Genomic DNA, 27,916 nt, shown 5'->3' on the forward strand with positions numbered 1-27,916 from the left:
TGACATAAATCGTAGCAATATTTTTTTGAATTTGTCTCCTAAGGCAAAGGAAATAAAAGCAAAAATAAATGGGATCTAATTAAACTTAAAAGCTTTTGCACAGCAAAGGAAACCATCAACAAAATGAAAAGAAAACCTACTGAATGGGAGAAAATATTTACAAATGATATGATTGATAAGGGGTTAATATCCAAAATATATAAACAGCTCATACAACTCAATATAAAAAAAAGAAAACAACCTGATTAAAAATGGTCAGAAGACCTGAATAGACATTTTTCCAGAGAAGACATACATATGGCCATCAGGCACATGAAAAGATGCTCAACATTGCTAATTATTAGAGAAAGGCAAATCAAAACCACAATGAGATATCGCCTCACACCAGTCAGGATGACCATCATCAAAAAGAACACAAACAACAAATGTTGGCAAAGGATGTGGAGAGAAAGGAACCCTTGTACGCTGATGGTGGGAATGTAAATTGGTGCAGCCACTATGGAAAACTGTATGGAGGTTCCTCAGAAAACTAAAAATAGAGCTACCATATGATACAGCAATTCCAGTCCTGGGCATATATCCAAAGAAAATGAAAACACTAGTTCGAAAAGATACATGAATCCCAATGTTCATAGCAGCATTACTTATAACAGCCAAGAGATGGAAGCAATGTAAGTGCCCATCAAGGGATGAATGGATAAAGAGGATGTGATATACATATATATATATATATATATATACATATATATATATGAAATGGAATACTACTCAGTCGTTAAAAAAGAATAAATTCCTGCCATGTACAGCAATATGGATGGACCTGGATGGTATTATGCTAAGTGAAATAAGTCAGACAGAGAAACACAAATAGTGTATGTTACCATTTATATGTGGACTCTAAAAAAATAAAACAAATGAATGAACATAACAGAACAAAAACAGACTCACAGATATAGAGAACAAACTAGTGGTTACCGGTGGGGAGAGAGAAGGGGGAGGGGCAAGATAGGGGTGGGTGTTAAGAGGTACAAACTACTATGCATAAAATAAATAAGCTACAGGGATATATTGTACATCACAGGGAATATAGCCAATATTTATAATAAGTAAATGGAGTATAATCTATAAAAATGTGGAATCACTATGTTGTTGTTGTTGTTGTTGTTGTTTGCGGTACGCGGGCCTCTCACTGCTGTGGCCTCTCCCGTTGCGGAGCACAGGCTCCAGACGCGCAGGCTCAGCGGCCATGGCTCACGGGCCCAGCCGCTCCGCGGCATGCGGGATATTCCCAGACCGGGGCACGAACCCGTGTCCCCTGCATCGGCAGGCAGACTCTCAACCACTGCGCCACCAGGGAAGCCCGAATCACTATGTTTTATACCTGAAACTAATATAACATTGTAAATCAGCTATATCTCAATTAAAAAAAAAGAAAGACACCTGGAGATAAAGGGTGGGGAAAGGCCATGTGAAGACAGAGGCAGAGGTAGGAGTTATGTTGCCACAAGCCAAGGAACACCAGGAGCTGCCAGAAGTTGGAAAAAGCAAGGAAGGATCCTCCCCATGCAACTTTGGTGAGAGCATGGCCTTGCTGACACCGTGATTTTCTAGAGTCCAGACCTGTGAAAGAATAAATTTCTGTTGTTATAAGCCACTCAGTTTGTGGAAAACTGTTGCAGGAAGTTTAATACAGGGCATAAAATGAAGTATGTTGAGAAATAATGATGAGTTATTATCTTAAGTTCGCAGCAATCTGATGTTACAAAAGTCTAATATTATTATTGGACCTATTAAGTCATATTATCACTTATACTTTATACATATTTATCACTTAGACTTATTATTATTGAAGTCATTATTATTTATAGACTTATTTATTATTACTATCCTAATCGAGCAGAATTTGACTGAACTAGGCCAAGAGGTTAGTGGTAAAGAGGCTTAGGAGTCAAACAGAACTGGATTGAAAACCCCAGCTTTGGGTACGTGTTAGCAGTGTGACCTCAGGCAGGTGATTTTGCCTCTCAGAGATTTCCTCATCTGTAAAATAAGGATACCAAACCCTCTTCATCAGGTTACTGTGAAGACTAAGTGAGATCCCTCATTTAAAACCACATAGCCCAGAGCCTGGCACATAGTAAAACCTCAGTAAAAGCCAGTTGACTCTTATGACCAGAGCACACAGTAGTTATACCTTACCTAATGTTACCTCAGTTAATCTCTATCCCACGACCCTGACGATTTCCTTCATTGTACCACCAGTAATCATCTTCTTTCTTTTTTTATTGGCTCTCTTCTTTCTTTTTTTATTGGCTCTCTTCCCACCAGCATGTAGAATGTGAGCCCCATCAGACAGGGGCAGAGTCTCATTTACGGCTGGACACCCAGGACCTAGCACAGAGCCTGGCGCATATTTGTGAGGTGGGTGGATGAATGAATGAACAGTGAACACCTTGTCTTGTAAGTATTAAATGAAGACACGTTTAATCAATATCTTTCCTTTTATTCCATCTGTAGCTCCAAATAATTGCGTTAGGATTCCTCTGCAGTCCTCCACACCATCAACAGTTTCTCTTGCCTACTGCTTTAAGCCCCTTTGGTAGGAACCTAGCCTCCCTGATATGTAAGATATGGGTGTCCTGGGATCTCCAAAAGTATGGGGCTGAATCCTTGCTGGAGATGATGGACTGTGGGATGTCAGAACCACACCTGGCACATAGTAAGGGAATTTCCCCCTCCTCCCACTTGCTCTGTTTATTATTCATTATAGGGCATGAGGGTGGAGGAGACAAAGGGGCTGAATTGAGGGATGACAGGGAACAATTCGGGGATTTATAAAATCCCTGTGAATATCTTCCTTTTTTTTGGAGTTGGGTTAGCCTGGGACACTGCCTGCTTCCAGTGGTACCGTCAAATAGGTCTTCACAAAACCAATCTGCATCTCAAGCGATCCCAGTCTCCTCTGTATTCCCCACATACCTAGGAGGACACAGTGGTTGTGAGTGGGGATTATCAGGGTGTCGGAGAGGGCCGGTGTCATAATGATAAGATGCCCTGAACTGGAGGCTTGTCAGTTATCTCTGCAAAAGGTGGATCAACATCCTAGGTCCTCATTGCATTGCAGTTCTTGGTCCTCTGTGGGAAAGGGTGGCCTTCAGGTAGGGCCTTTCATAGCTCTAGAACCAAGGTGGACCCAACAATTAAACAGGAAGAAGGGCTAGCCAGCCATCCTGAGATCCCAGGAGAGTGAGCCATTCTTCCCAGACTTCCTCCAGGCCCTTTACTGCTGAGCCTGAAGGCTCCGCTTGGCTCCCGTGGTCTCTAGAGAATGCAGGGACTAAGCCGTCTTGTTGGGAAGGTTGTCCTGACCTGCAATGAGCCTGTCCCAGGCCTCCCACCTCCTGCCCACCTTGCTGCCCCTCACAGGGCCTGGCTACCCAACAGACTGTGTGCAGACAGGCGTGGCCAGGTTACCCTCCAGGGGTCAGTGCCAACACTCAGTGAAAAGGGGTAAGTGTCCAGGCCTTTGGGGCTGGTTCAAGTAAGATGAGAGGATCAAAGACACTCTCCTCCAGGGATTGAAATGATTTCTGACTTGGCTTATTTAAAATTGTGAAGGTGACTTTATTAGTGATTAGAGCAGTACAGCTCTCTGGAATCTGGCCCTGGGGTGATTTTCACATCAGCCTCTGTCTCAGTGACTGAGGACCTCGGGAACTCTTCTTTTCCTTCAGGCCCGAGGCCCCTCAGGCACTTCTTCCAGTGGGCCAAGCGGTGGTGGGCAGAGGAGCGGATCTCCCCACTCCGCAGGGCGTAGATGATGGGGTTGACCATGGAGTTGACAAGGCAGAGCAAGGAGCAGAAGGCAAAGACCTTCTTGACCTGTTTGCTTAGAGTGGTGGCCAGGCTGTAGACCATGAGGGTCAGTACCGGGACCCAGCATATGAAGAGCACAGCCAGCAGCACCCCCAAGGTCTTGGCCAACCACACATCCAGCCTCATCCGGGCCATTCCGAGCACTTGCCTGTCCCGGTGCTCAGCCAAGCTGGCTACGTGCTGACGGGCCTTCCAGAGGACATGTGCGTAGGTATAGATAATGCCAGAGAAGAGGACAGCAATGAACAGGAGCCAGCCCAGCAGATAGTCATTGGGAATCAGGGGGAAAAGCTCAGAGCAGGGCCTGGGACAGCAAGTCCATCCCATGAGAGGCAGAGAGGAAACCAATGCTGAGAGGACCCACATGATGCCCAGGGTCACCAGTGCCCTCCCACGGGTGAGTAGGGCTTTGTATGTAGGTGGGTAGCGCAGACAGAGGTAGCGGTCTATGGCAGTCAGCAGCAGGCTGCCTACAGAGGCCGTGAAGGTCATAGTCACGCTGCCAATCTTCAGCAGGAAGACAGCTTTGGAATCAACGCCATGGAAGACGTGGAAATTTACAAAGTTGAAGGCAAAGACCACACTGGCCAGAAAGTCAGCCCCAGCCAAGCTGCCAATGAACAGGTACGAGGGCTTCCTGCGGAGCCGGTGTGAGGACAGGATCAGGTAGAGCACCACCAGATTCTCCAGGGCGCTTAGTATGCCCAGAGAGGTGCACAGCACCGCGATAGCTATCTTTTGGGAACTGCTCAGGATCATGTAATCCTTCATGGGGTTGAAATCCAAGCCATCAGTGGAGCCATTGGCTGCCTGTATCTTCCAGCATATCTCCATGGGTTGGGTCCCTCGGCTTCTGCCGGGCTTACCAAGAAGCCTTTGCTGTAGTACAATGAGAAGAAGAAATGAGTTCTTTTTCAATCAGCGCAATAATGACCTCATACAATCACCAACTCTAACCAAACACTTTACCTGTGCGATGGATCATATGTTGACACAGCGATTTATATTGGTTTCTCTCTATGTTACCCTTTCTTCATCCTAGTGGGGTGCTAGGTCTGTACTGGTTGCCTTAGGAGAGGCATGTGGGAATTCAAGAAGCAGAAGTGACCTGCAAACCATATGATCTCACTTACATGTGGAACTGAAAAACAAAAACAACTAATTCATAGATACAGAGAAGAGCTTTGTGGTTGCCAGATGCAGGGGTTGGGGGTCGGGGGGTGAAATGGGTAAAGGTAGTCAAAGGTACAAGCTTCCAATTATAAAATAAGTAAGTCTTGGGAATGTACGTACAACATGGTGACTATAGTTACTAATACTGTATTTGAAAGTTGCTAAGAGAATAGATCTTAAAAGTTCTCATCATAAGAAAATAAATTTGCAGCTATGTGTGGTAACGAATGTTAATGACTTACTGTGGTGATCATTTCACAGTGTATACAAATATCAAATCATTATGTTGTATACCTGAAACTAGTATAATGTTACATGTCAATTACACCTCAATAAAATAAAATAAGAAATAAAATAAAAGTGACCTGCCTTTTTTGGTCTTTTTTAAAAAACCGGAAAACTACATCTAAGACTTCCCTTTGAAAGTAAGGAAATCTCCAAGGGTCAAAAACCGAGAGGAAATCAAAACCAAGAAGAAATGGAATCCAGAGTGATCTGGTGGAGGGTTTTTTGCATTGATGTTTTATTTTGTTTTGTTTGCCAGTTTTGGTAAGTAAGATGCTGAAGTTTTAACAACTGTTTAGGGATGGGAGACAAGACTTGGGTTTCACACCAGTAGATTTGCCAGACAAACTATAGGAGTCCAGATAAATTTGAATGTCAGGTAATGAATCATTCTTAGTATAAGAATGTCCTAAATATTGAGAAAAACAAACAGGGCACCCAAATATTGTGTGGGACATTATTAGAAAGCAAACTCTGAGTTTCTCTAGAGGGATATACTCTCGTATCCAGGTCACACAAGATTTCCACATATAAAGGCCCATGGAATTTGAGCTCACAATGCAAACTTACAAAATGCACAAGGAAACATGAACAAGAGTTAGCAGAAATGTCAGACAGTAGAATTAGACTTCCAAGAATTCATACAATTCTTGGGTTTATGTTATAGAATATGTTTATAAGCTTTTGTTTGTTTTTTTGTTTTGGCTGCACGGCATGTGGAATCTTAGTTCTGACCAGGGATTGAACCCACACCCCCCCTGCATTGGAAGCACGGAGCCTTAACCACTGGACCGCCAGGGAAGTCCGAATATGTTTAATATGATTAAACAATAAGGTATCAAAACCATGATTACCTAATGAGAGACTAGGCAGAATTGAAAAAGAATCAAGTAGAATTTCTGGAAGTGAAAAATGAAGTCATTGAAAACAGTAACCCTTAAGGGTAGGTTAAAGAGCAGAAGAGACTAGCTGAAAAGCTTTGATCTAGAAGGTGGATCTGAAGAAACTTCTCAAAATGCAGCACACGGAGATAGAGAGATGGGAAATATGAAAGAGAGGTTAAGAGACAGGAAGAATTGAAAGAGAAGGTTTAAAATATATCTAACTGGAGTTTCAGAAGGGAAGAATAAAATTGGTGGTGGGCATTGAGGAGGCCATATTCAAAGAGATGCTAGTGGAGAATTGCCCAGAATTCTCCTGGACATGACTCTTCAGATTCAGAAATCACAGTGAACTTTGAGCATAATTTTTTTTTTAAACTGAAGTATAGTTGATTTACAACGCTCTGTTAGTTTCAGGTGTACAGCAAAGTGATTCAGTCTATATATATATATATATATGTATATATACTTTTTCAGATTCTTTTCCATTATAGGTTATTACAAGATATTGAATATAGTTCCCTGTGCTATACAGTAGGACTTTGTTATTTATCTATTTTATATATAGTCATGTGTTGAACAGAATTTTAAAAACAAACCAGTGGGAATTCCCTGGTTGTCCAGTGGTTAGGACTTGGCGCTTGCCCTGCCAGGGCCGGAGTTCGATCCCTGGTCGGGGAGCAAAGATCCCACAAGCCACACAGCAGGGCCAAAACCAAAACCAACCAACCAGCAAAAACCAAACAAACAGAAAAAGAATTCCACATTCACATATAGCATAATACAACTTCAGAATACCAAAGACAAAGAAAACATTTAAAACAATCAGAGAGAAAAGGCAAAGGAATCACAATTAAATTTAAAAGCAGATTTTCCAATAACAGTAATAATAGCCAGAAGATAGAGGGAAAAAAGCTACACTATCACTCAAAATAAAGAAATACAAGTAGAATTGTCCACTAACAGACTCTCACTGAAGGAAGTCTAAAGCATATGCCATTAGAAGAAGGAAATTCTTCACAGAGGGAAGAACAGAAAGGCAAGCAGGAATTGTGAACAAATAAATTGATAAATGTATGAGTAAATAAAAAAATACGTATAAAGCAACAATAATGATGACTGAGACTGATTTGGAGGGTATAAAAACAAAGTGGAAGTAAAATTGTGAATGACAGTAACACAAGGCAAGAGAGATGAATAGAGTTGAAGCTTTACTTAGGAAGTGAGTAAAGGTATTGATCTAATTTAGGATTTTAAAAATCAGGCATAATCTCTTACTTGGTTTACTACAATAGCTTCCTAACTGACTCCCTGCTTTTAACCAGGCCTGTCTAATTTCAGTACAACAGCCAAGGTGATCTTTTTAAAATATGTCAGATCCTTTTCAAATATGTCATTCCTCTGTCCCAAACCCCACACAGCACCCGTTCCATTCAGTGTAAAAGCTAAAGTACTAACAGTGGCCTAGAAGGCTGTATGTGTTCTGGCCCCATTGACTCTCTGACCTCCCTACTAACCATGCTTCCCTTGGTCAACTAGCTTTAGCCACACTGGCTTACTAATGGGTACTCCCCCCCGCCCCCCCACGGGGCCTTTGCAGTAGTTGTTCCCTCTTCCAGAACACTCTTTTCTATGCATGGGTCAATCTCACCTTCTTCAAGTTGTGGCTCAGATTTTGCCTTTTCAAAGACATCTACCCTATCATCGTATTTAAAACTGTAGCTCACCCCACCCTCCTGCTCATCTGGTCCCCCTTACTCTGCTCTATATTTTATTTTTTCCATATCACTAATCACCTTCTAACATATAATTTACCCTACATAATCTTTATTGTTTATTATCTGTTCCACTAGAATTTAAGTTCCATAAGGTCAAGGAACTGACTATTTTGTTCACTGATATAAGGCCTTAGAATAGTTTTTGGTACATAGTAGATACTCAACAAATATTTGTGAAATTGAATAGTCAGTGATTTTTAGCATTCCTCTCTCAGAAGTTAACAAATTAAGCGGACAATATACTAATTAATGTGATATATAAGATTTGAACATGCAATTAATAAGTTTGATCTAATAGTCATATATGGAACTCAGCACCCAATAATTAAAGAATACTCATTGTTTTCAAGCAAATGTGGACACTTACCAAAACTGGTCTTGTCTTAGGTGAAAAGTAAATTGCAACAAACTTTAAATAATCTGTAACATACAAACCATGTTCTCTGACCACAGTGCAATTTATTTAGAAATCAAGAACTTAAAAAATGTAACTAACAAACTTCACAGGTTTGAAGCTCCTGAATAATTCCTGAGCCAAAAAATCATAAAGGAAATGAGAAAATTCTTAGAATTATAACATATTAAAATGAGTGGGATGCATCTGAGTAGTACTGAAAGGGAAATTTATAGGCCTACGTGCTCATATTAGAAAAGAAAAAAGACTCATGAGCTAAACATCCAATTCATGAAATTAGAAAAAGAGCAACAGCAAAAATACAAAGAAGGCAGAAGGCAGAAATAATAAGAGCAGAAACTGATGACATGGTAAAACAACAGAGAATAAGAAGCCCTGACAAAGACCGAAACTAGTTCTTTGAAAAGATCATAAAACAGACAAACCTCAGGCAAGATTACTTAAGATGAAGGAGAGAACCTACAAATAAGAAAAATATCAGGCATGAAAGAGAAATGGTCAATAATCCTTTAAAAAGATGTTTAACCTCAATAGCATCCACAGAAAGGCAAGTTTCACTCCCATCAGATCAGCAAAAAGATGAATCTGACAATATCGAGTACTGGAGAGGATGTGGAGTGCGAATGGTCAGCACTGTGACGGGGGTGTAAGTTGGGGCAAACACTGTGGAGAGCAGTTTGGCAAAATCTAGTGAAGTTGAAGATGAGCCACTGCCCTGAGATGCACCAATTCCGCTCCTGAAAATGCGCCCAAGGAGACATGTACAATCAACATTTTTGAAATAGCAAAAGAAAACCACCATCACCACCACCACCAAAAGTCCATCAATTGCAAAATGCATAGATAAATTATAGTACATCCATACACAGAAATAAATGAAACAGTAAAAATGAACTAGAACTATATGTGTCAACAGGGATAAATGTTAACATCACATCATTGAGCCAAAAGTCCAGTCCCTTAGGAGAATGTAGAGGATTTATAGAGTAGATAGAAGAGAACTCGCGGACAGTGGCAGAGGAACTAGAGAAGCAGGAGCGAGTGCAGGTTTTTTCCCCGGACTAGACTAGAAAGCAATGTCTTGCTTGAGGCAAAGGGAAAAAATGTGTTCCTCTATGTAGACATTTCCCTGTATTCTTTTTTTTTTTTTTTTTTTTTGCGGTACGCGTGCCTCTCACTGTTGTGGCCTCTCCCGTCGCGGAGCACAGGCTCCGGACGCGCAGGCTCAGCGGCCATGGCTCACGGGCCTAGCCGCTCCGCGGCATGTGGGATCCTCCCGGACCGGGACACGAAACCGTGTCCCCTGCATCGGCAGGCGGACTCTCAACCACTGCGCCACCAGGGAAGCCCCTCCCTGTATCTTTACTGGCTTTTTTTCCCCCCTCCAAACATTAAACACTAAAACACTATAAAAAGTAGTTACTTTTGAAAAATGGAAAAGTAGGTCATTAAAACTCACAACAGCATTTTATAAGGTTTAAATATTTTATTTACACTCAAAACAGAATTTATTATAATTTTTTGGCACCCATTTAAATTTTGTGCCCATGGTGAGGGCCTCGCTCTCCTCACCCTACTTCTGGTCTTGCTAGAGGTTATCAGGGAGTGGGAGTTGGGACAAGAGCGGTCTGTGGTTCCCAAGCAGCGGTTTCCTGGTGTGTCTGGGTGAGAAGACCTTCGCTGCGTTTTCACGTCTCTCCTCACAGTAACCTCCAGGGTGGGTGTGATTATGCTCATTTTAGAGCGGAAGAAGGTTTAGGAATGATAAGCTGTTTGGGCTCCCTGTACTCACTCCATTTCCTTATCTATAAAATGGCGATAATGATGGTAACCCACCATTATAGATAATTCACGTTATAAGGATTAAGTGAATTAATACATAAAATATATTTAGAAGAGAGCTCGACACTTCACTGAACTGCTCTTAATTTGGAACCTGCTCAGGATGACCTAGTTATTTAAGAGTTGAGAACTGGGGTTCAACTCCAGTTCTGTCTATACCTGCACCATAAATGTGGTTAGTCTGAACGGAGATATGCCATGAGTGTAAAATACACACCAGATTTCAAAGACAGTATGGAAAAAAGAAGGTAACATAGCTCATTAGTAATGTTTTTTTTTTTTGTTTTTTTTGTTTTTTTTTTTTTGCGGTATGCGGGCCTCTCACTGTTGTGGCCTCTCCAGTTGCGGAGCACAGGCTCCGGACGCGCAGGCTCAGCGGCCATGGCTCACGGGCCCAGCCGCTCCGCGGTATGTGGGATCTTCCCGGACCGGGACACGAACCCGTGTCCCCTGCATTGGCAGGCGGACTCTCAACCACTGCGCCACCAGGGAAGCCCCATTAGTAATGTTTTTATATTAATTACCAGTCGAAATGATATATTGGGCTAAATAAAAACATTTATTTCACCCGTTTCTTTTTTTGGGGGGGGCGTTTCTTTTTATTTACTTATTTATTTTAACATCTTTATTGGGGTATAATTGCTTTACAATGGTGTGTTAGTTTCTGCTTTATAACAAAGTGAATCAGCTCTACATATACATATATCCCCATATCTCCTCCCTCTTCCGTCTCCCTCCAACCCTCCCTATCCCACTATTTTTTAATTTTGTGGGTACTAGAACGTTTTAAATGACAAGGGGCTCATGGGACAGCGCTAGCCCACCCCAACGTGCTGTACTGTCTGGTGGCAGCAAGGCAAGGTCAGAAGTATTCCTTTGCAGCTGCTGTAGGCAGCCCCAGTCGGGCTCAACTGGTCGCCTCACCATTCCTCAGATAGTTCTGCTTTCTTGCACCCTTGCCCCAGGGGTTCCTCTCCCTGGCTCATCTTTTTTCTGGACTTGTCTTTCGCCCAGTGAAAGCTTCCACGACCACGCAGTCACACACCAAGTTCCTAGACTTACTCTGTATACATCATAACCAGTTCTGATTAGTCTTTTCTCCAACCAGGTTGATGACTGCACCAACCAACATTTGTATGCAATTTAACTTCTACAAAATATTTTTTCAGCCACAACCTAAAGTAATCCACACAACCTCTGATATAGGAATTGTGGTTATTGTTATTTCATAGATAATGGAAGCTCAGAGATGGTAAACTACTTGGAGGAGGATGCACAGCTCGTCAAGGTCAGGAACTGAGCCTTCATTATTTCTGGGTCTTCTGTGCCTTGCACAATGCCTGCTACCTAGTCGGTGCTAAAAAACTGCTTAATGGGGGAATTCCAGTGGTTAGGACTCTGCGTTTTCACTACCGAGGGCCCAGGTTCGATCCGTGGTTGGGGAACTAAGATCCCACAAGCCGCAGCGGGGCCAAAACAAACAAACAAAAACTGCTTAATGAATGAAACCCATGTGGATGGAAAGCGGCTGTTGCCGATGTGTAGATCCCAAGTAAGAGTGCTAGGGGGAGGGGAACACACAGGGTAGGTTCAAATCCTAGCCTGGTGACCTTGTTCAAGATACCTAATGCCTCTGTTTTCCCATTTCTCATCTGTAAAATGGGTTTTTGTGAGGATTTCAGTAAATTAATATAACATATGGAAGTGCTTATTATTATTGGGAGCATCTTCAAATGGGATAATTCAACCTGCTTAGTGAGGCTGTTGACAGTAATGTGCCTGGAGCATTATATGAGCTTAATAAGTGGCAGCTCTTATAATCCAGTGTTTTTTAAATTTTAAGACAGCAGAATGCTTTTTACCATCAATGGAACACCTATTCATAAATCAGGTAAAAATCTGAATTCATGTCACCTATTGTCCTCTCTTCCAGGCAGCCCAGATTCCTCTGTGGAGCCCTCAGGCTCTAAGGAACAGATTGAAAACCTCTCATCTAATCCACCTCTGTCATTTTACCATCAAGGAAACAGTCTAAGGGTGGGGATGTAATTTTCTAAGATCACCCAACAAATCAGCAGCAGAGCTGGAACACATCCCCCAAACCACAATCAAAACCCTCGTAAGCATAGAAGTGACCCTATTTCGAAAAGCTGAAAAGGAGTGTTTCCCTGAGATGGATGCCCTTTGCCGAATGTTGCCAAGGCCACCCCAGAGTGAGACAGGAAATGGTGCTAGCCGAGTTCTCAGCCCTGGACATGAATAAGAGACAGTGTAAGCCTTTCTCAGCTCCCATATCCACCCTCCCACTTCTGGAAGCTTCCTCCCTGCACCCCTGCAGCCCCAGTCTCATCCCCCTCCAACTCTCTTGCCATATTTCCCTTAGAAAACAGCCCCCCACCATCAGAGAATGGCTTACCCCACGCAGAGTCCAGCCTAGAAGAGGGATGCCGGGGTGGTGGTGGCTGGTATTTGTGCCTCACCCAGGCCTGGCGTGGCCACCAACCTATGGTTATTGTGCAAATTAAGTAAGGCCAGGAAATGCAGGCATTTGGATGGAGGTCCTAACAAGAAAACATCCGACAACAGGATGCACAGAGCAACAGGAAACCCAGCTCCCTGTCTGCCTTCCCTCTGAGCAGATAGAAATCCCTTTTGGAGTCAGAGCTTCTGGCTTCTAGATGAACCTTCCTCCCGGGCAAGGACTGGTCTGAACGCCCGGCGCAGAGAGAGACTCAGTGCTTGCTGTGCTACACAACTGTTCCAGTTCCACCTCTGCATGGCTTGTCACGTGACTTTGGGCAAGTCCCTTCAGCTTTCTGAGCCCCTCTTCTCATTGTGAAATGACAATGATAAGACCTGTCTGATTCTCCTTGGGAAAACCAAACTGGCTGGCAATCTCCCCCATGGCTCTTTAACCAGGTCCATGGGGAGGCTGTGATGGGGTACCACTCCTTTCAAAGTGTAGGTAAGACTTCATGTCAGTGCCTTTGTTAGGAGGAAAGGGTTCATTTTTTTTTTTTTTTAATCAGCGTGTCAGTGGAGTTTCAAATATTAGGAACCACTGATGCGTGTGAAAACATTTTGTGACTTGACATCGTACAAATGTAGTATTAAAAGAGAAGCAACCAACCAAGTGCTTTTCCCACCTAAGGAAAATGCCAAACCCCCAAACTACATGACACTCTTCCCCCAGAGAGCATGCCTATGCTGCAGTGGGTGTCCAGGACCTGGAGCCTGACTCCCGCTGAGTGTCTACGAAGCGCACATTGAGTGCCGGGAAGCTGCTCAGGAAAAGGTGCGCCTGGGGGTTTTACTGACCTGAACTGAAAGTGTGAAGTGAAAGCATGCCACGGTCACAGCAGGCCCCTCTGTACTGCTGTGTTGAAAGCCCAAAGGCACTGGGGACCACGTGTGAGTGAGAAGGAGCTGGCCCTTTGATTGTGGCCGCTACAAGTGCAGTGAGAAGCTGAGACTGGAGGCCGGGAGCCAACATATTTATTTCTCACTGGGAGTGGGGAGGCCTGGGTTCCAGTCCCTGTTCTGCCACTGAGTGACTTTGGGCAGGTCCTTTCTCCTGTCTGGGTCTTTCTTTTCTCATCTTTAAAGCAAGTGGGTTGCTTAGGTCACTTCTTAGGTCTCCTCTGGGAAACTCGCAATGTTGGATCACAATGTCACAGGCTTGGCAACCAAACCTCCTTGGATTCAACCAGCCCTGGATTCAAATTCAGCTCTGTACCTTGTGGGCTGTGTGATCTTGGGCAAGTTACTTCACCTATCTGAGCCTCTGTTTCATTCATCTGTAAACTAGGAGGAATACTACCCATATCACCCTGTTGTGCAATTAAGTGATAGAAATTTATGAAATGAATGGCGGCTTACAGTATGTGTCTAATGAATGGCAGGACATACTCAGTAGAATTAGTGTATAGGATTCTGTGCTGGTCTTGTCCAACTGTCATCTGAGAACTTAGGCATATAGAAAGCTTTTCACTCATCCTCAGTGGACACTTTACTACCATGAAGTCCAGACCATCACATTAAAAAAACAAAACCAAAAAAAACCTGTTTGACCTGCATGAATGATCCATTAGTAATAGACCAAGTTGAGGCTCTTGACTTGCTTCCCAGCAGGGCTCTTGGTGCTGTGTTCAGCCATAGGAAGGGTGTCATGGGGCCTTCCTTCCATCTTTCTTCCCCTAGTTCCCCTCCGTGCTTGGTAGCACTTGGTTGCAGTTGCAAGAAAGTTTTCTGGAGTTTTGGGCTGTGGGCCATATTCCTTTGCCCAAATCTTATTTAGTTTTTCAGGCCCTATATCAAAAGCCACCTCCTCCAGGAAGCATTCTCTGGTTTCTCCTTACCTGTCTACGAGGATGAGACTCATTGAGTCCTAATGCATGGATCACTGTCTACCTTCCATTATTTGTGTCTGTTCCTCATATTGCTCCCTGGACTGTGAGCTTCTAATTTGGAGAATCTGGGTCAAGGATTGGTGGCATCTTTGTGTTCTACTCGCCCTCACACCAAAAAGAGCCCACAGTAGACTCTTGGTGGAGATCTTTTGATGAAGGGCCTGAGCTAAGCTAAGCAGCCCTATGGAGATGGAACTCAGCCCACATAAGCAAGGCAATTTGATGGCCCCCAAGCCACCACTCCCCATTCCCAAGTCATGGCAGACATTGTCCATCTGTCCCAGTCCTCCCGCGCCCTAAGCCTCACTGTGAGCTTCTCACTATAGTGTCCCTGGTCCACAGATCCAGACTTCCGGAAAGAGGTGGGAACACAAGCAGCAGGTTGAAAGCAGAGAGTTAACTAGAAGGTTGGCAACTGTCCAGGATCCTTAACCTTATAAACAGAGCACCAGGATAGCCATTCCTAAAATGAATTTGGCAGGGGAGGTGGGCCAGCATGTGGAAGAAGGAACTTAAAATTTCTCCAGTGATATGAGTCGCAGGAGAAAGTTATCGATGCGAGGAGAGTATAGAAATTGCCTTAGAGGAGAGATGCAAAGGGCTGCCAAAGGGGTTATTTCCCAAGCTGATTTCTCTAGTACTTTCCTCCTGGATTTCCAGCCCTTGGGCACAGGGCCTGGCAAAAAGTAGGCTCTTAAATATCTTCAAATCAACTTATTGAATAAATGAATGAACAAATGTCGATTAGGAAAAAAGCAGGTTTCTTCAGACAAACTTTCGTGTTTCCTTTTCCCTCAGCTGCCAGGAAGCTCAGAGCTAAATGCAGTACAAGCCAGCAGTGCTGGGTCATTCAAGGTTGGTTCCTCATTCACTTATTGCTCCTTTTAGTAGTTTCTAGTGTTTTTCTTTTACTTTTTTTAAAATTAAATATATATATATATATATTTGGCTGTTTCGGATCTTAGTTTTGGCACTCGGGATCTCGTGGCTTGCGGCATGTGGAATCTTTAGTTGCGGCGTGTGGGGTCTAGTTCCCTGACAAGGAATCGAACACGGGCCCCTTGCATTGGGAGCGTGCAGTCTTAGCCACTGGACCACCAGAGAAGTCTCTCTAGTGCTTCACTTTTATTTCCACTGCCCTAATTCATAACATAGGCCACCTCCAGTCCTTTTAGGAAAGCATTTGTATTTTAAAGAATTGGGGCAAAAGATCATCATTGAGGTCTCCTCTACAATTCCTTTCTCAAATGTCTATTGGTCGTCAAAGAAACCCAGTCCCCATGAATCTGCCTTGTGGGGTTGAAGGATTTTGTCCCAAGTCTGCTGTCTACTCACCATTCATCATTCCTGCCCAGGGGTCTGTGGGGTCACCACCTGCTGTCTGGACACTCATTCTCCCTGAACCTTCCTTCTTCATTAATCTGTATCATCTCCAGCCTCTCTCCCAGGAGGAACTGAGCTAAATGATGCCTGAATCCTCTTTCCACTGTAGCGAAGGTTAAATGCCACATCTTCGGAATGAAGCATTGCAGGGTTCAAATCCCAGCTCTGCCACTGATGGGCTGTGTGACCTAGGGGCAAGTTACTCAAACTCTCTGAGGCTCAGTTTCTTCATCTGTAACTGGGGAAATTAATACCTGAATTCTTTTTTTTTTTAACTGTTCACAAGTTTACTTCTGAGTTGCAAAAATATTTTCCCTGTAATACCAGCATTCTTGATGTGCAGATGAAATAATTATTTAAAACAAGCAGTAGCTTGGCCGCCTAATTGAACGACAGAGCGTGTGTACAATGTAGTAGAAAGAAAAGCGTCCCAAGTTAAGAAGCAGATACTCAGGGTTTGAACCTGGCTCTGGCACTGGTTAATTCTATGCAGAAGTCACTTACTCTCTGTTGCCTCCATACTGCCATCTGAAAAGAAGATTGGAGGATAGTGGTGATGGGCACTTGGCATTGCACTAGCACTTTCTCTTCAGTATCTCATTTAAACCTGATATTATTATTTTCAATATTTCATAAGTGAGGAAATTGGGGTACAGGGTTGCTAAGAGACTGGCTGTGGGCGTCAGGAACCTGTGCTCTTGTTCATTCCTCTGAAGACCCAGGGTCCCATCCTATTGCTTTACATTCTTTACCTCCAAGCCATTACACGGTAAATTAACAAACCTGAAATCTGCCCACAGGACAGTTTTGTTGAGTCTTTTCAAATATCTTCTTCTTCTTTTCAACTACCTTATACTCTAGCAACTTCCCTTTCAGAGAATAGACTCATAAGGCCCACATTCAGATCATACTTGACAGTTTGCACAGCTGTCTCATGGCTATTATATGAAGCAGGTAGCATTCCTTGAGCAAATGGGTTTAGAGAACCCAAGTCACTTGCCCCCAGTTCACAGCAAGTGGCAGGCCAAGCCAGACTTGAGCCTTTATGTTATGACAAAGTCAAGTTGATAAAAGGACAGGATCTAATTCATGACACTGCCCAGGTGACACCAGACACAGGCAATCTTTTGTCTTTAGTCCCAGGGTCAAATCACATCTCTTTTCTCTTTTTGTCTTTTTCCTCTTCACTCAGTCATGCCTCCATTGCTACTATTAGCTGGCATAGATTTTAGTCCTGTCCCCATCAGCCTGGTGAAGTCCTGATCCGCATGGATTTGCCAGTCAGGCTGATTTCCAGTCCTGGCTCAGCCAAGTATTAGCTTTGTGCCCTTGGATAAAGTCACTTACTTCATTCACTTCTTTTCCTCAGTTTCCTCATCTGTAAAATGGGAATAACATATAGTACACATTTCATCGGTGGTGAAGCACGAGGACTAGTTGGGATAGCATCATGGTCAGTATAGTGCCTGGTACACAGTTAGCCCGCCACTGATGGCAGATTATATATGTATATATAATACGTACACATATTGTAGCTTTCTCCTCAAAAAAATTTTTTTTTTTTTTTTTTTTTTTGCTATGCCACGTGGCATGCAGGTTCTTGGTTCCCTGACGGGGGATGGAACCCGCTCCCTCTGCAGTGGAAGCGCAGAGTCTTAACCACTGGGCTGCCAGGGAAGTCCCTCTCCTCACTTTCTCAAGTTCTTTGTTAGTTGGCAACAAATGAGAGTGACAATGCCATGTCCGCTCTGCCTTTGGGCTGGTGTGAGGGCAGGGGCGTGGTCAAGGAGGAAGGCAGGAGAGAGGGGGTGAGCAGAGGGAGAAGATCCTGTTTCCAGTCAGGACTTCTGTATGGTTTTGTTTTGTTTTGTTTTTGTTTTGCGGTACGCGGGCCTCTCACTGTTGTGGCCTCTCCCGCTGCGGAGCACAGGCTCCGGACGCGCAGGCTCAGCGGCCATGGCGCACGGGCCCAGCGGCTCCGCGGCATGTGGGATCTTCCCAGACAGGGGCACGAACCCGTGGCCCCTGCATCGGCAGGCGGACTCTCAACCACTGCGCCACCAAGGAAGTCCATCCAGTCAGGACCTTTGGAGCTGAGTGAACAGGAAGCTGACAATATGCCTGGGAGCCTGATGGATTATTAACCAGGCTGCGGTAAAGAAGTCAGTACCTGACAGCCTGCGATCATGAGAAGAGCCCTGGGCCAAGGAGACAGGAGTCTGGATTCCAGTTCCAATTTTGGGTAGAACTGATGCCTGGGAAACTCAGGCAGAACGGTCCCCTTCTCAGAATGTCCATCTGCACCAGATGAGATCTCAAAACCCTTCCAACCTGGTTCTTCCATTTTGTGAGTTGTGCACACAACTGGGGCGGGCTGGGGCGGGGCCGGGGCGGGGCTGGGGCGGGGCCGGAGTGGGTGCGGGGATTTGTCAGGTGGGAAAAGAGCTAACAGTGAGAACGCCTGGAGCAGCAGTTCTCCAACTTCGTGGGCTCAGCACCTCTTTACCATCTCAAAAGTTACCCAGATCCTAAAGGGCTTTCCTTGCAGGTTACATCTTTCAACACCTACTGGGTAGAAACCAAAACTGACAACTTAGAAACAATATTTAATAAAGCTGTTACATGTTAATAGAAATAACATGTTTTTAATGAAAATAATTTTGGGGGGCAGATATCTTTATTGCCAGGCAGCTGGATTCTCATCTGCTTCTGCATGCAGTCTGTTATAATGTGTCGTTGTGGTTAAAGCGTGTGAGGCAAATGAATTTTTCACTGTCTCCCGTGCTTCCTTTGTGGCAGGCACTACAGGAGGCATTTTACCTGCACTCTCTCCTTTATCCTGCAAACTGCCCTTGCAGATAGAAATGCTTTATTCTCACTGTCTTAGAGATCAGGAAAGTGAGGTTCAGCTGAATGGATTTGCCCAGGGTCACACAGCTTGTAGGTGGCAGAATCAGAACCCAAAGCCAGGCTGCTCTGCTACGGCTGGTGCCAGATCCAATCCATGGAAGGCAGGCCAGCCTGGATGGAGGGGGACGGGGTTCTTTCTCACACTCTGGGCAACAGTCTCTTCCCTGGTCTCCTTTTCCTCCTTTCCTCCTTGGACCATTTCCTCTAACCAGGGCCTCCAGCACCACCATTAGCTGCCAGGGCATTGACAGGTCATCTCCAAGAGATCCGGGGTTCATCATCTGTTTTGTTCCCTGCTGCGTCTCAGGGGCCTAGAACGCTGCCTGGCCCATGGCAGCTGCTTGAGGAATATTTGTCCAGTGAATTGGTTGAAGGAGTTCTGTGACACTTGTGAAAATCCTCAGGGAGGGCTACCTTCTTCAAGATTCTCAAAGTAGACACAACTGCTCGATTTATGGGGGAAAAGACGGACTGATAGAATATACATCAGCAGGAAGGGCACGCCTGGCTTAACATTTCAAAAGTGACTCTCAAAGCTTCTGTGGCAAGAGGACATAGGGAAAGCCTTTTAGAGCCTGACCTGCCCGCCTTGAATATATGGGCGAGAGGGGGATCGCAGGGTAGGGGGGACTGTACCTTAATGACAGTGGCTTGCTGTGTGCCAAGCACTGGGCTTTGCATGTAAACTCAGTTACTCCTCACAACGAGGAGGGGAAGGTGGTGCTCTTCTCATGTCCCTCTTTTACAGACGAGGAGATAGAAGCACAGGGGAATGAAGTGACTTGCCCAAGGTCATACAGAGGGTAAAGCCCAATTTGAACCCAGGCCCAGGCCCATCACCCTCAGTCAGATCCTGAAGCTTTCTCCTGGGGACCTCTATCCTTTGTGGGGGGGCGGTTCTTGAAATACTGTAAGTACATAGGCTTCCCTCTTTCCTGCTTTAGCAGATCCCAGGGTTCAGAGTCTCAGGATGGGCACCTTGACATGCTGTCTGAAAACATGTGTCTTAGTTCTGCCCCTGCAGGGAGCATCTCTACGATTCAGGGCTTCACTCTGATTCTGTGCTGGTTATCTTCATCTTGATAATAGGAACTAAAGGCCTATCTTCCTCTTTCTTTTTTGTTTTTTTAATAAATTTATTTATTTTTGGCTGCGTTGGGTCTTTGTTGATGTGAGCAGGCTTTCTCTAGTTGAGGCGAGCGGGGGCTACTCTTTGTTGCGGTGCGCAGGCTTCTCATCGTGGTGGCTTCTCTTGTTGTGGAGCACGGGCTCTAGGTGCGTGGGCTTCAGTAGTTGCAGCACGCGGGCTCAGTAGTTGTGGCGCACGGGCTTAGCTGCTCCACGGCATGTGGGATCTTCCCAGACCAGGGATCAAACCTGCATCCCCTGCACTGGCGGGCGGATTCTTAACCACTGCGCCACCAGGGAAGTCCCTATCCTCCTCTTTCAAAGGAAACCTATTACAGAAAATTTTAGGAACTCGATCATTAAAGTGTAAATGCCCGATAAGAGTCTCTGGCTTCCCCTCACCCTGGGGGTACTTGCTGCTGGTGGAAGCTTGGTCAGGAGTCAATGGGAAGCATGGCGGGGGGAGCAGGTGGGATTAGGAGCATTGTTAAAACTGTTAAAATTACACCTAGAAGTGGCCAGTCAGCCCCCTCCGCCCATGAAGTGCTCTCTGTAAGACAAGCAAAGCGTTGTAATGGGGTAGGGGGAGGGGGGGCAGAGAGGCCATTAATGGATGCTGAGGACTTTTCATGGTGGCTCCTCTGTATAGCAAAAAGTAGGAAAAGGTTAACCGCATGGTGGGTATTCTGAATCCCTTGTGGTTTCCTTTCAGGCTGCTCTGCCTCTTCCTGGCTTGGCCAGATCCCAGAGGGTGGGGTCCCTCCCTAATCTTGATTCTGGTTGTTTCTAGGGTTGCAGCAGTGGGGGTGGCGGTTCCAATTTGGGCTGGTCCCCGAGCAGAGGCGGGAGTGGTGGGGTGATGATGCGCAGAGCCCTGGAGGCTCAGCTCTTGAAACACACCAGTGCTCACGACAAAGACAGAAAGTGACACTGAATGAGCACTTACTGTGGGCCAGACTCCATGCTGCGCCCTTTACACATTAACTCGTATATTCCACACGACAAGCCAATGAGGGAAGTGGTATGACTCCCATTGTATAATTGAGGGAACTGGCATCAGTAAAGAGGCTGAGTCGTAGGGCTGCAGGCCACTAAGATGTGAGTGGTGACAGAGTGGCTGGAGGGTCACAGGGACAGCTGGACAGCGGCTGATGCTAAATGAAACCTAGTGTGGGCACTCAGGCCATGGACAGATAAGGAGAGGCCAGACATCTGTGGAGCTGACCCTCATGCAAGTTCCACGATAGGCTTTTGTGATAGAATGAATTCACGTGTGTTTGGGGATCTGTCTGGCTTCTGGCCTCCGTGGCCGTGAAGAGGAAAGCACATTACCATTTCTGGCCTAGGATTTGGGATCAGATCCAGCAATACTGACTCCTTCAGTATACCCACTTGCAGGGTAACCTGGATTTCTATCTCCTGCTTCTCTGAAGAGAGGTGGTGAACAGGTAAGGATCAGCTCAGAATAAGAAGGGAAGAGTTAGAGGTTTAAGAGGCAGGCTTGAGTCACAGTTGTGAGTTCTGATTCTGCCCCCTTATTAAATCTGTGGGCTCTTGGGCAAATTACCTCACTATCCTGAGCCTCAGTGTCCTCATCTGTAAAATGGGGATAATGAAATTATCTCCCCTCAGGGCGCTTGCGAGGGGTGAATGGGGCGGGCGGCAGGTAGAAAACACATAACACAGTGCCTGGCTGGCACTTAACAGATCCTCATAAACGTTAGCTATTATGTTTATTGTTTTTGTGTGCATTTTCTCTGCCAGATTACTTAAGGATCATATCCAAAATTTAAAGAGTAAAATAAAATAGAATGAGATGGTTGGACTAGACCATCTCTCATCTCTCCTGACTCAGGAACTATTTCACAGTAAAATATAATTTTACAAACCCCCATGAGAATTATTTGGGCCATATCATAATTTTCTATGGTCCATGAAAAAGGAAGTGTTTTTAAGTCAAATGTACTATTTTTTTTAATTAATTAATTTATTTATTTTTGGCTGGGTTGGGTCTTTGTTGTGGCGAGCGGGGGCTACTCTGCGTTGGGTTACGCGGGCTTCTTGTTGCTGTGGCTTTTCTCGTTGCGGAGCACGGGCTGTAGGTGCGTGGGCTCAGTAGTTGTGGCTCACAGGCTGAGTCGTTCCGTGGCATGTGGGATCTTCCCCGACCAGGGCATCAACCTGTGTCCCCTGCATTGGTAGGCAGGTTCTTAACCACTGTGCCACCAGGGAAGCCCCCTAAATCAAATGTACTATTTTTAATAAATGTATTATTTCCAAAATTTCCCTAACACTTATTTTATTTAAATTATATGCATAATATATAAAAACAAATTTTGACTTCTCCCCACTTTACAGTGGCATATGTGCTTGATTTGCTTTAAATTCATGACAGAAGAAAATGCATGGTTGCTGAACAAATTTTAAAGTGATGTTTTATGGGGGGACCAAATAGACATTAAAATAGAATGAAATGGGGAATTCCCTGGTGGTCCAGTGGGTAGGACTCAGCGCTCTCACTGCCAGGGGTCCAGGTTCAATCGCTGGTTGGGGAACTAAGATCCCGCAAGCCCTGTGAGATCACTTTCATAAGCTGGGGGTTTGCATTCTTGCATTTGATGCTTAAAAGTCTGATTTGTAGGCCTTCCTTGGTGGCACAGTGGTTAAGAATCCGCCTGCCGATGCAGGGGATGCGGGTTTGAGCCCTGGTCTGGGAAGATTCCACATGCCGCGGAGCAACAAAGCCCATGCACCACAACTACTGAGCCCACGTGCCACAACTACTGAAGCCTGTGCGCCTAGAGTCTGTGATCTGCAACAAAGAGAAGCTACCACAACGAGAAGCCCATGCACCACAATGAAGGGTAGCCCGTGCTCGCCTCAACTAGAGAAAGCCCACGCGCAGCAATGAAGACCCAACACAGCCATAAATAAATAAATTTTTTAAAAATCTGATTTGTACTTTAAAAGAGAATGTTATGTTTGTTGTATGGTAAGATAAAATAGCTCTCAGGTCCCTATTTGCAAGCACCTCTCTGCATATGCCTTGCATAGATTACTTTTGCCTTGCATAGATTACTTTTATGCCCAACACAGGGAAAGAAAGAGTACATATTATTTTCTCTTTTTCTTTTTTTTTTTTGCGGTATGCGGGCCTCTCACTCTTGTGGCCTCTCCCGCTGCGGAGCACAGGCTCCGGACGCGCAGGCTCCTGGGCCCAACCGCTCTGCGGCACGTGGGATCGTCCCGGACCGGGGAACGAACCCATGTCCCCCGCATCGGCAGGTGGACTCTCAACCACTGCACCACCAGGGAAGCCCTATTTTCTCTTTTTAACATTTTGTAACTCACAAGAATTTTTATGACAAGGTATATAAGGAATTTGATCAGATAAATGCAAATGATAAATCTTGAGACTTATCTGTGGAGGAGTCATCATCTTCTTTCTCCTATTTCCTTGTGTATTCGACCTCAGAGTTCACTTTGATTCCTTTCTTTAATCATTGGTTCATTAAAGGTATAAATTAAACAATATAAGATTAAGAATAAGACCAATGTAAAACCTTGCATCAGCCAAAGCCACTCCAGTGGCCAAATGATGAACAGCCTGGTTGGGGGTCATGAGGTTATTGTTTGTTTCATCACCACTAACTGCTGCTTTTGATTCTTCCATTTATTTTATTAAAAAAAATTTTTTTTGGCTGCGCCATGTGGCTTGCAGGATCTTAGTTCCCCAACTAGGGATCGAGCCCAGGACCCTGGCAGTGAGAGTGCCAAGTCTTAACCATTGGACCACCAGGAAATTCCTGATTCCCATGTATCTTAAGAAGCTCTCATCCTGAGAAAAATATCTTTTAAATGGAAAAATAATTATCCACTAATTTTTCAAAAACTGAAAACATTCTAATAATGTGAACCTTCTGGAACACCTTCTTCCCTGTTGGGAAGAGCTGGTGGAAAGTAGTGGAAAGACAGACCCAGGCTTGAATCTTGTCTTTGCCATTTACCTGCTGTGTCTGAGCCTTGGTGGCCTCATTTGTTCAATAAGTATTATGTGACAACTTAGAGAAGGTCCATGAAGCACCTCACTCCCCCCTGGTCCTCAGCAGGCTCCCATCTCCTGCTTTTGGCTCCATCAGATTCCCCAGGATCCAGGCAGATACACGGAGACACATAAAAGACGGACTCATTGAACTCTGACAGAGGCAACACTGTGAATGCAGCTGTGATTCTCAAAGAGGAACTCTGGAGTGGCCGCAACCCCCAGAGAGGAAGGCAGGGGGGCTTTGGTGGGAGGGGCTGCTTCTGACTCACTGGGTGAGCAGATCAGGGGCCTCCCCTGTGCAGGTGGGAGCAGGTGGGGGAGGAGAAGAGAAGCAGCAAAACCCACAGGACGCCCAACCCACCAATGTTGTCTCTTCTGCCCGAGGTCCCACAAACATCCTCCCCATTTGGATGGGATACCCACAGCTTTCCTTCCCATGCCTGGGTCTAGTGACACTCCCCACCTGACCTACCCCACTGATCTGCCCTGGTCTGCTATTTCCTTTCCTTTGGGGTCTTCGCTGCATGGCGGTGGGGGCAGGACACACCCCATGCTCCGTGGACCCTATCTCTCCAGGATATGGTGGGAATATGGTCTTGTCCTTTTCTGCTGGAAGAGGGCGGACCCTGGAGCCTGCATTGCACCTCACTGCCTAGGAGGCACTTTCCACAACTGTTTTCCAGTTTGATTCTCACCACGATGTACCCTGGTTCTGGATTCAGACAGACCTGGGTTTGGGTCTTGGCTTTGCATGTGACCAGCTGTGTGAACTTGAGCAAGGTCTTAAGCCCGTGTCAGCTTCAGTTTCTCACCTCTTAAATGTGGGTAGTGGCAGCATCTCTCCCACAGGCTGCTGTGAGGATTGAAAGAGGTAAGTCTTCAGGGCTAGCAGAGCTCCAGCATACGGTGCTAGAAAGCTCAGTAAATGTTAACTTCAGAAAATAAACAGGCACCCCTTTGAGACAGGTAGGTAATGCTACCATAGCTTCATATTTAGAGTTGAGACTGAGGTTGAGAAAAGTGATGTGGCTCAGCCAGGGCCACCTGACTAATTGGTGAGGGAGACTTGGGCCTTCCACAGGATTCAGTGATTGACAGCACAAGCTTTGGAACCCGCAGAGCAGGACCCAACGCTGGCTCCTCTCTTCGTCGGCCATGTGACCTTGAGCGAGTACCCATTGCCTTTGAGCCTTGGTTTTCCTCCTCTGTAGGGTAGGACAGCCTGTCTCCCTTCAGAGTGCCCTTGGTGTCTCCCGGCTCAGAGACTTTGCGCAGGGGTGGGGTGGAAAGCAGAAGCTGTTGGAAAACAGCCCTTCTTCCTGTCCTTTGTGAAAAACCTAAGAAGGTTAAGCTGGTGTCCCAGGTGGGTGGGGAGAGAAGAGCCAGCATCTGTGATCGAAAGCCGAGGAGAGAGGAGAGATGGCCCCACACAGGGAGGGGACCAGAGGTCATGGCTCCTTGAGTGTTGGGGACCTGGGCTCTGGCCTGGAAGTGCCTTGGGGAGATGGTGGGACCTCTGGGGAAAGTTGCCAGGTGGCATACCCTGAGGGTGAACCCAAGACACAGGGGATTCGAGCCTTGGCAAAGAATCCAGGCTCCAGGCTGGACTTCAGAGGATCCAACCCATTTGGACAAGGGGCATTCACCAAAGGAGGAGCCTGGGTGGCTTCTCTCACTCTGTGCTCTGCAGGTGACCCTAAGAATTGATGTGTGATGCTTGAAGGTGGGGGTGGGGGCGGGGGTGGGGGCGGGGGTGGGGGCGGAGGAAGCTCCGTACACACTGAGGTTCAGTTACTGACCAGTTCAGGAGGATGGGGGCTCAGAGTCTTATTGAATGTGCTTTAATAAGAATGAATAGGGACTTCCCTGGTGGCGCAGTGGTTAAGAATCCGCCTGCCAACGCAGGGAACACGGGTTCGAGCCCTGGTCCGGGAAGATCCCACATGCCACGGAGCAACTAAACTAGACCCATGCACCACAACTACTGAAGCCCGCGTGCCTAGAGCCCGTGCTCCGCAACAAGAGAAGCCACCGCAACGAGAAGCCCGCGCACCACAACGAAGAGTAGGCCCGGCTCAACGCAACTAGAGAAAGCCCGCGCGCAGCAAGGAAGACCCAATGCAGCCAAAAAAAAAAAAAAAAAAGAACGAATCAAAGAACATTTTATGCACATCTGAGAGCATGAGGTAAGATTAATAGATGCAACAAGATGAGGAGGGAAGAAAAGAGACTGGCGCTGAGGGCTCTGCTCAGCTGAGCCGGGCTGCCATTTTCCCACCTTAACCTGACCTTAACCAGCCAAAGGATAAAGGACATGCTTCATTGATAGAAATGGATGCTTGGCCCCAGGGCAGGTTAGGGGCCGTCTCGAGGTGAGCCAGAAGGCGGATGCAGAGCTGGGGCCAGTGTTGTCGGGTGCCACCTCCCAGGCATCCCCAGATTCCTCCCCAGCCCCTCCCCCACCTCAGTCCTGGTCTTTATGCCCTGAAGGTGTCTACATGCCGCCCATTCCAGGGAAAAACAGCGCGCAGCCTCATTTATCCTCATCTCTAATCCAGGGCCAGAGCAGGTGGAGTCAAGATCAGAATCTCCACCTCGGCCACCTGCTGAGCCCAGCACGGGTACCCATCCTAGCGCTGGCACCATCCTGTCGACACTCCCACGAGCCTGTGACTGATGGTCCCGGGCCTAAATTTCTCAGAAGAGGAAGCTGAGTGGGAGAGAAGTGGAGTGATTTGTCTGAGGCCATAGGGCTACTAGAGGCTGCGCTGGGGTTCGCACCTGGGCACTGACCCCAGAACACACTTGTCAACACTACTGTTCGCTGAGTGGAACCTCCAGGGAAGTGGACCCCTAGCCTCCTGGGTCTAGTGTGGACTAGACTACACTACGTCACCGAGCTGCCTCAACCGGGCAAGCTGCATCTCTCTGTGCCTCAGTTTCCCCACCTGTAAAACAAAGGCCGGGACTCACCAGATGGTCTTTTCCAGGCTTAGTCTTTTGGGGTTTTTTCCTGGCCCACCATCTGCTGTTTAGGCCTGTACCTTGTAAGGCAGGAGGGCCTTGTGGTTGAAGAGTGGGCCATGGAGCCAGAATGCTCCAAGTTCAAGACCAGAGCTCTCATTTAATGCCCATATGACTTCAGGTAAGTGGCTGAGCCCCCAACTGTAAAGTGGGGAATGGTTTAGACCATCGTGAGGATTAAATAAACATGAAAGGCCCTTAGAGCAGCATCGAGCACACAGCGAGGCTCTCTGCGGGCTGTGATCGTCACCTTGTGTCCTGACTTATGCTGAGAGCCGATTCTTGTCCTGTCCCAGGGTGAGGACTGCACCAGCCCTGAACCTTCCAGGGGTTGGTCCTCAAAAACCTCAGGAGTCCTCTACAACATCAATCCCCTGGCCCCAGGCAGTCCCACCCAGCTTCCTACAACCCTGGGGGGAAGGGATAAGGTAAGAACACAGGTTTTATGGAATGAGGAAGAAGCCCAAAATAAGACAACAGAAAAAGCTACTCACGGTCGTCCCTGGCTGAGCTCCCTGACCCAGCTGGACGTTGAGGGGTCCTGGCAGTTGTGTGTCTAAGGCCCAGCCCTGGGTCCCAGTCAGAGCTCCTGTGGGGCTGCTGCCCTCAAACCAGCGTTCTCTTGCTTTTGCTTTCTCACAGATGAGTGAGTGTGGGCAGCTCTGGCCTTCCGTCCCTGTCACCACTTCCCCTCTGGGTACCCAGTGTCACAACATCCTTGCCCTTACAGTTGAATTGTTTCTCATGGGGATCTCTGGCGGCATAGG

At 46.1% G+C, this 27,916-nt stretch overlaps 1 protein-coding gene across 1 annotated transcript; it reads right to left on the bottom strand.

Moving 5' to 3' along the window:
- Positions 1 to 2,462: 2,462 nt before the first annotated feature.
- Positions 2,463 to 27,785, bottom strand: CNR2 (cannabinoid receptor 2). Its single transcript, XM_065893011.1, has 2 exons — positions 27,644 to 27,785; positions 2,463 to 4,755 (listed from the first exon to the last, which is right to left on the bottom strand). Exon 2 carries the CDS (start codon positions 4,708 to 4,710, stop codon positions 3,628 to 3,630), a length of 1,083 nt encoding a protein of 360 aa, XP_065749083.1. The 5' UTR covers positions 4,711 to 4,755; positions 27,644 to 27,785; the 3' UTR covers positions 2,463 to 3,627.
- Positions 27,786 to 27,916: the final 131 nt, after the last annotated feature.

This window comes from Phocoena phocoena, chromosome 1 (genome assembly GCF_963924675.1).
Source record: "Phocoena phocoena chromosome 1, mPhoPho1.1, whole genome shotgun sequence".
NCBI lineage: Eukaryota > Metazoa > Chordata > Mammalia > Artiodactyla > Phocoenidae > Phocoena > Phocoena phocoena.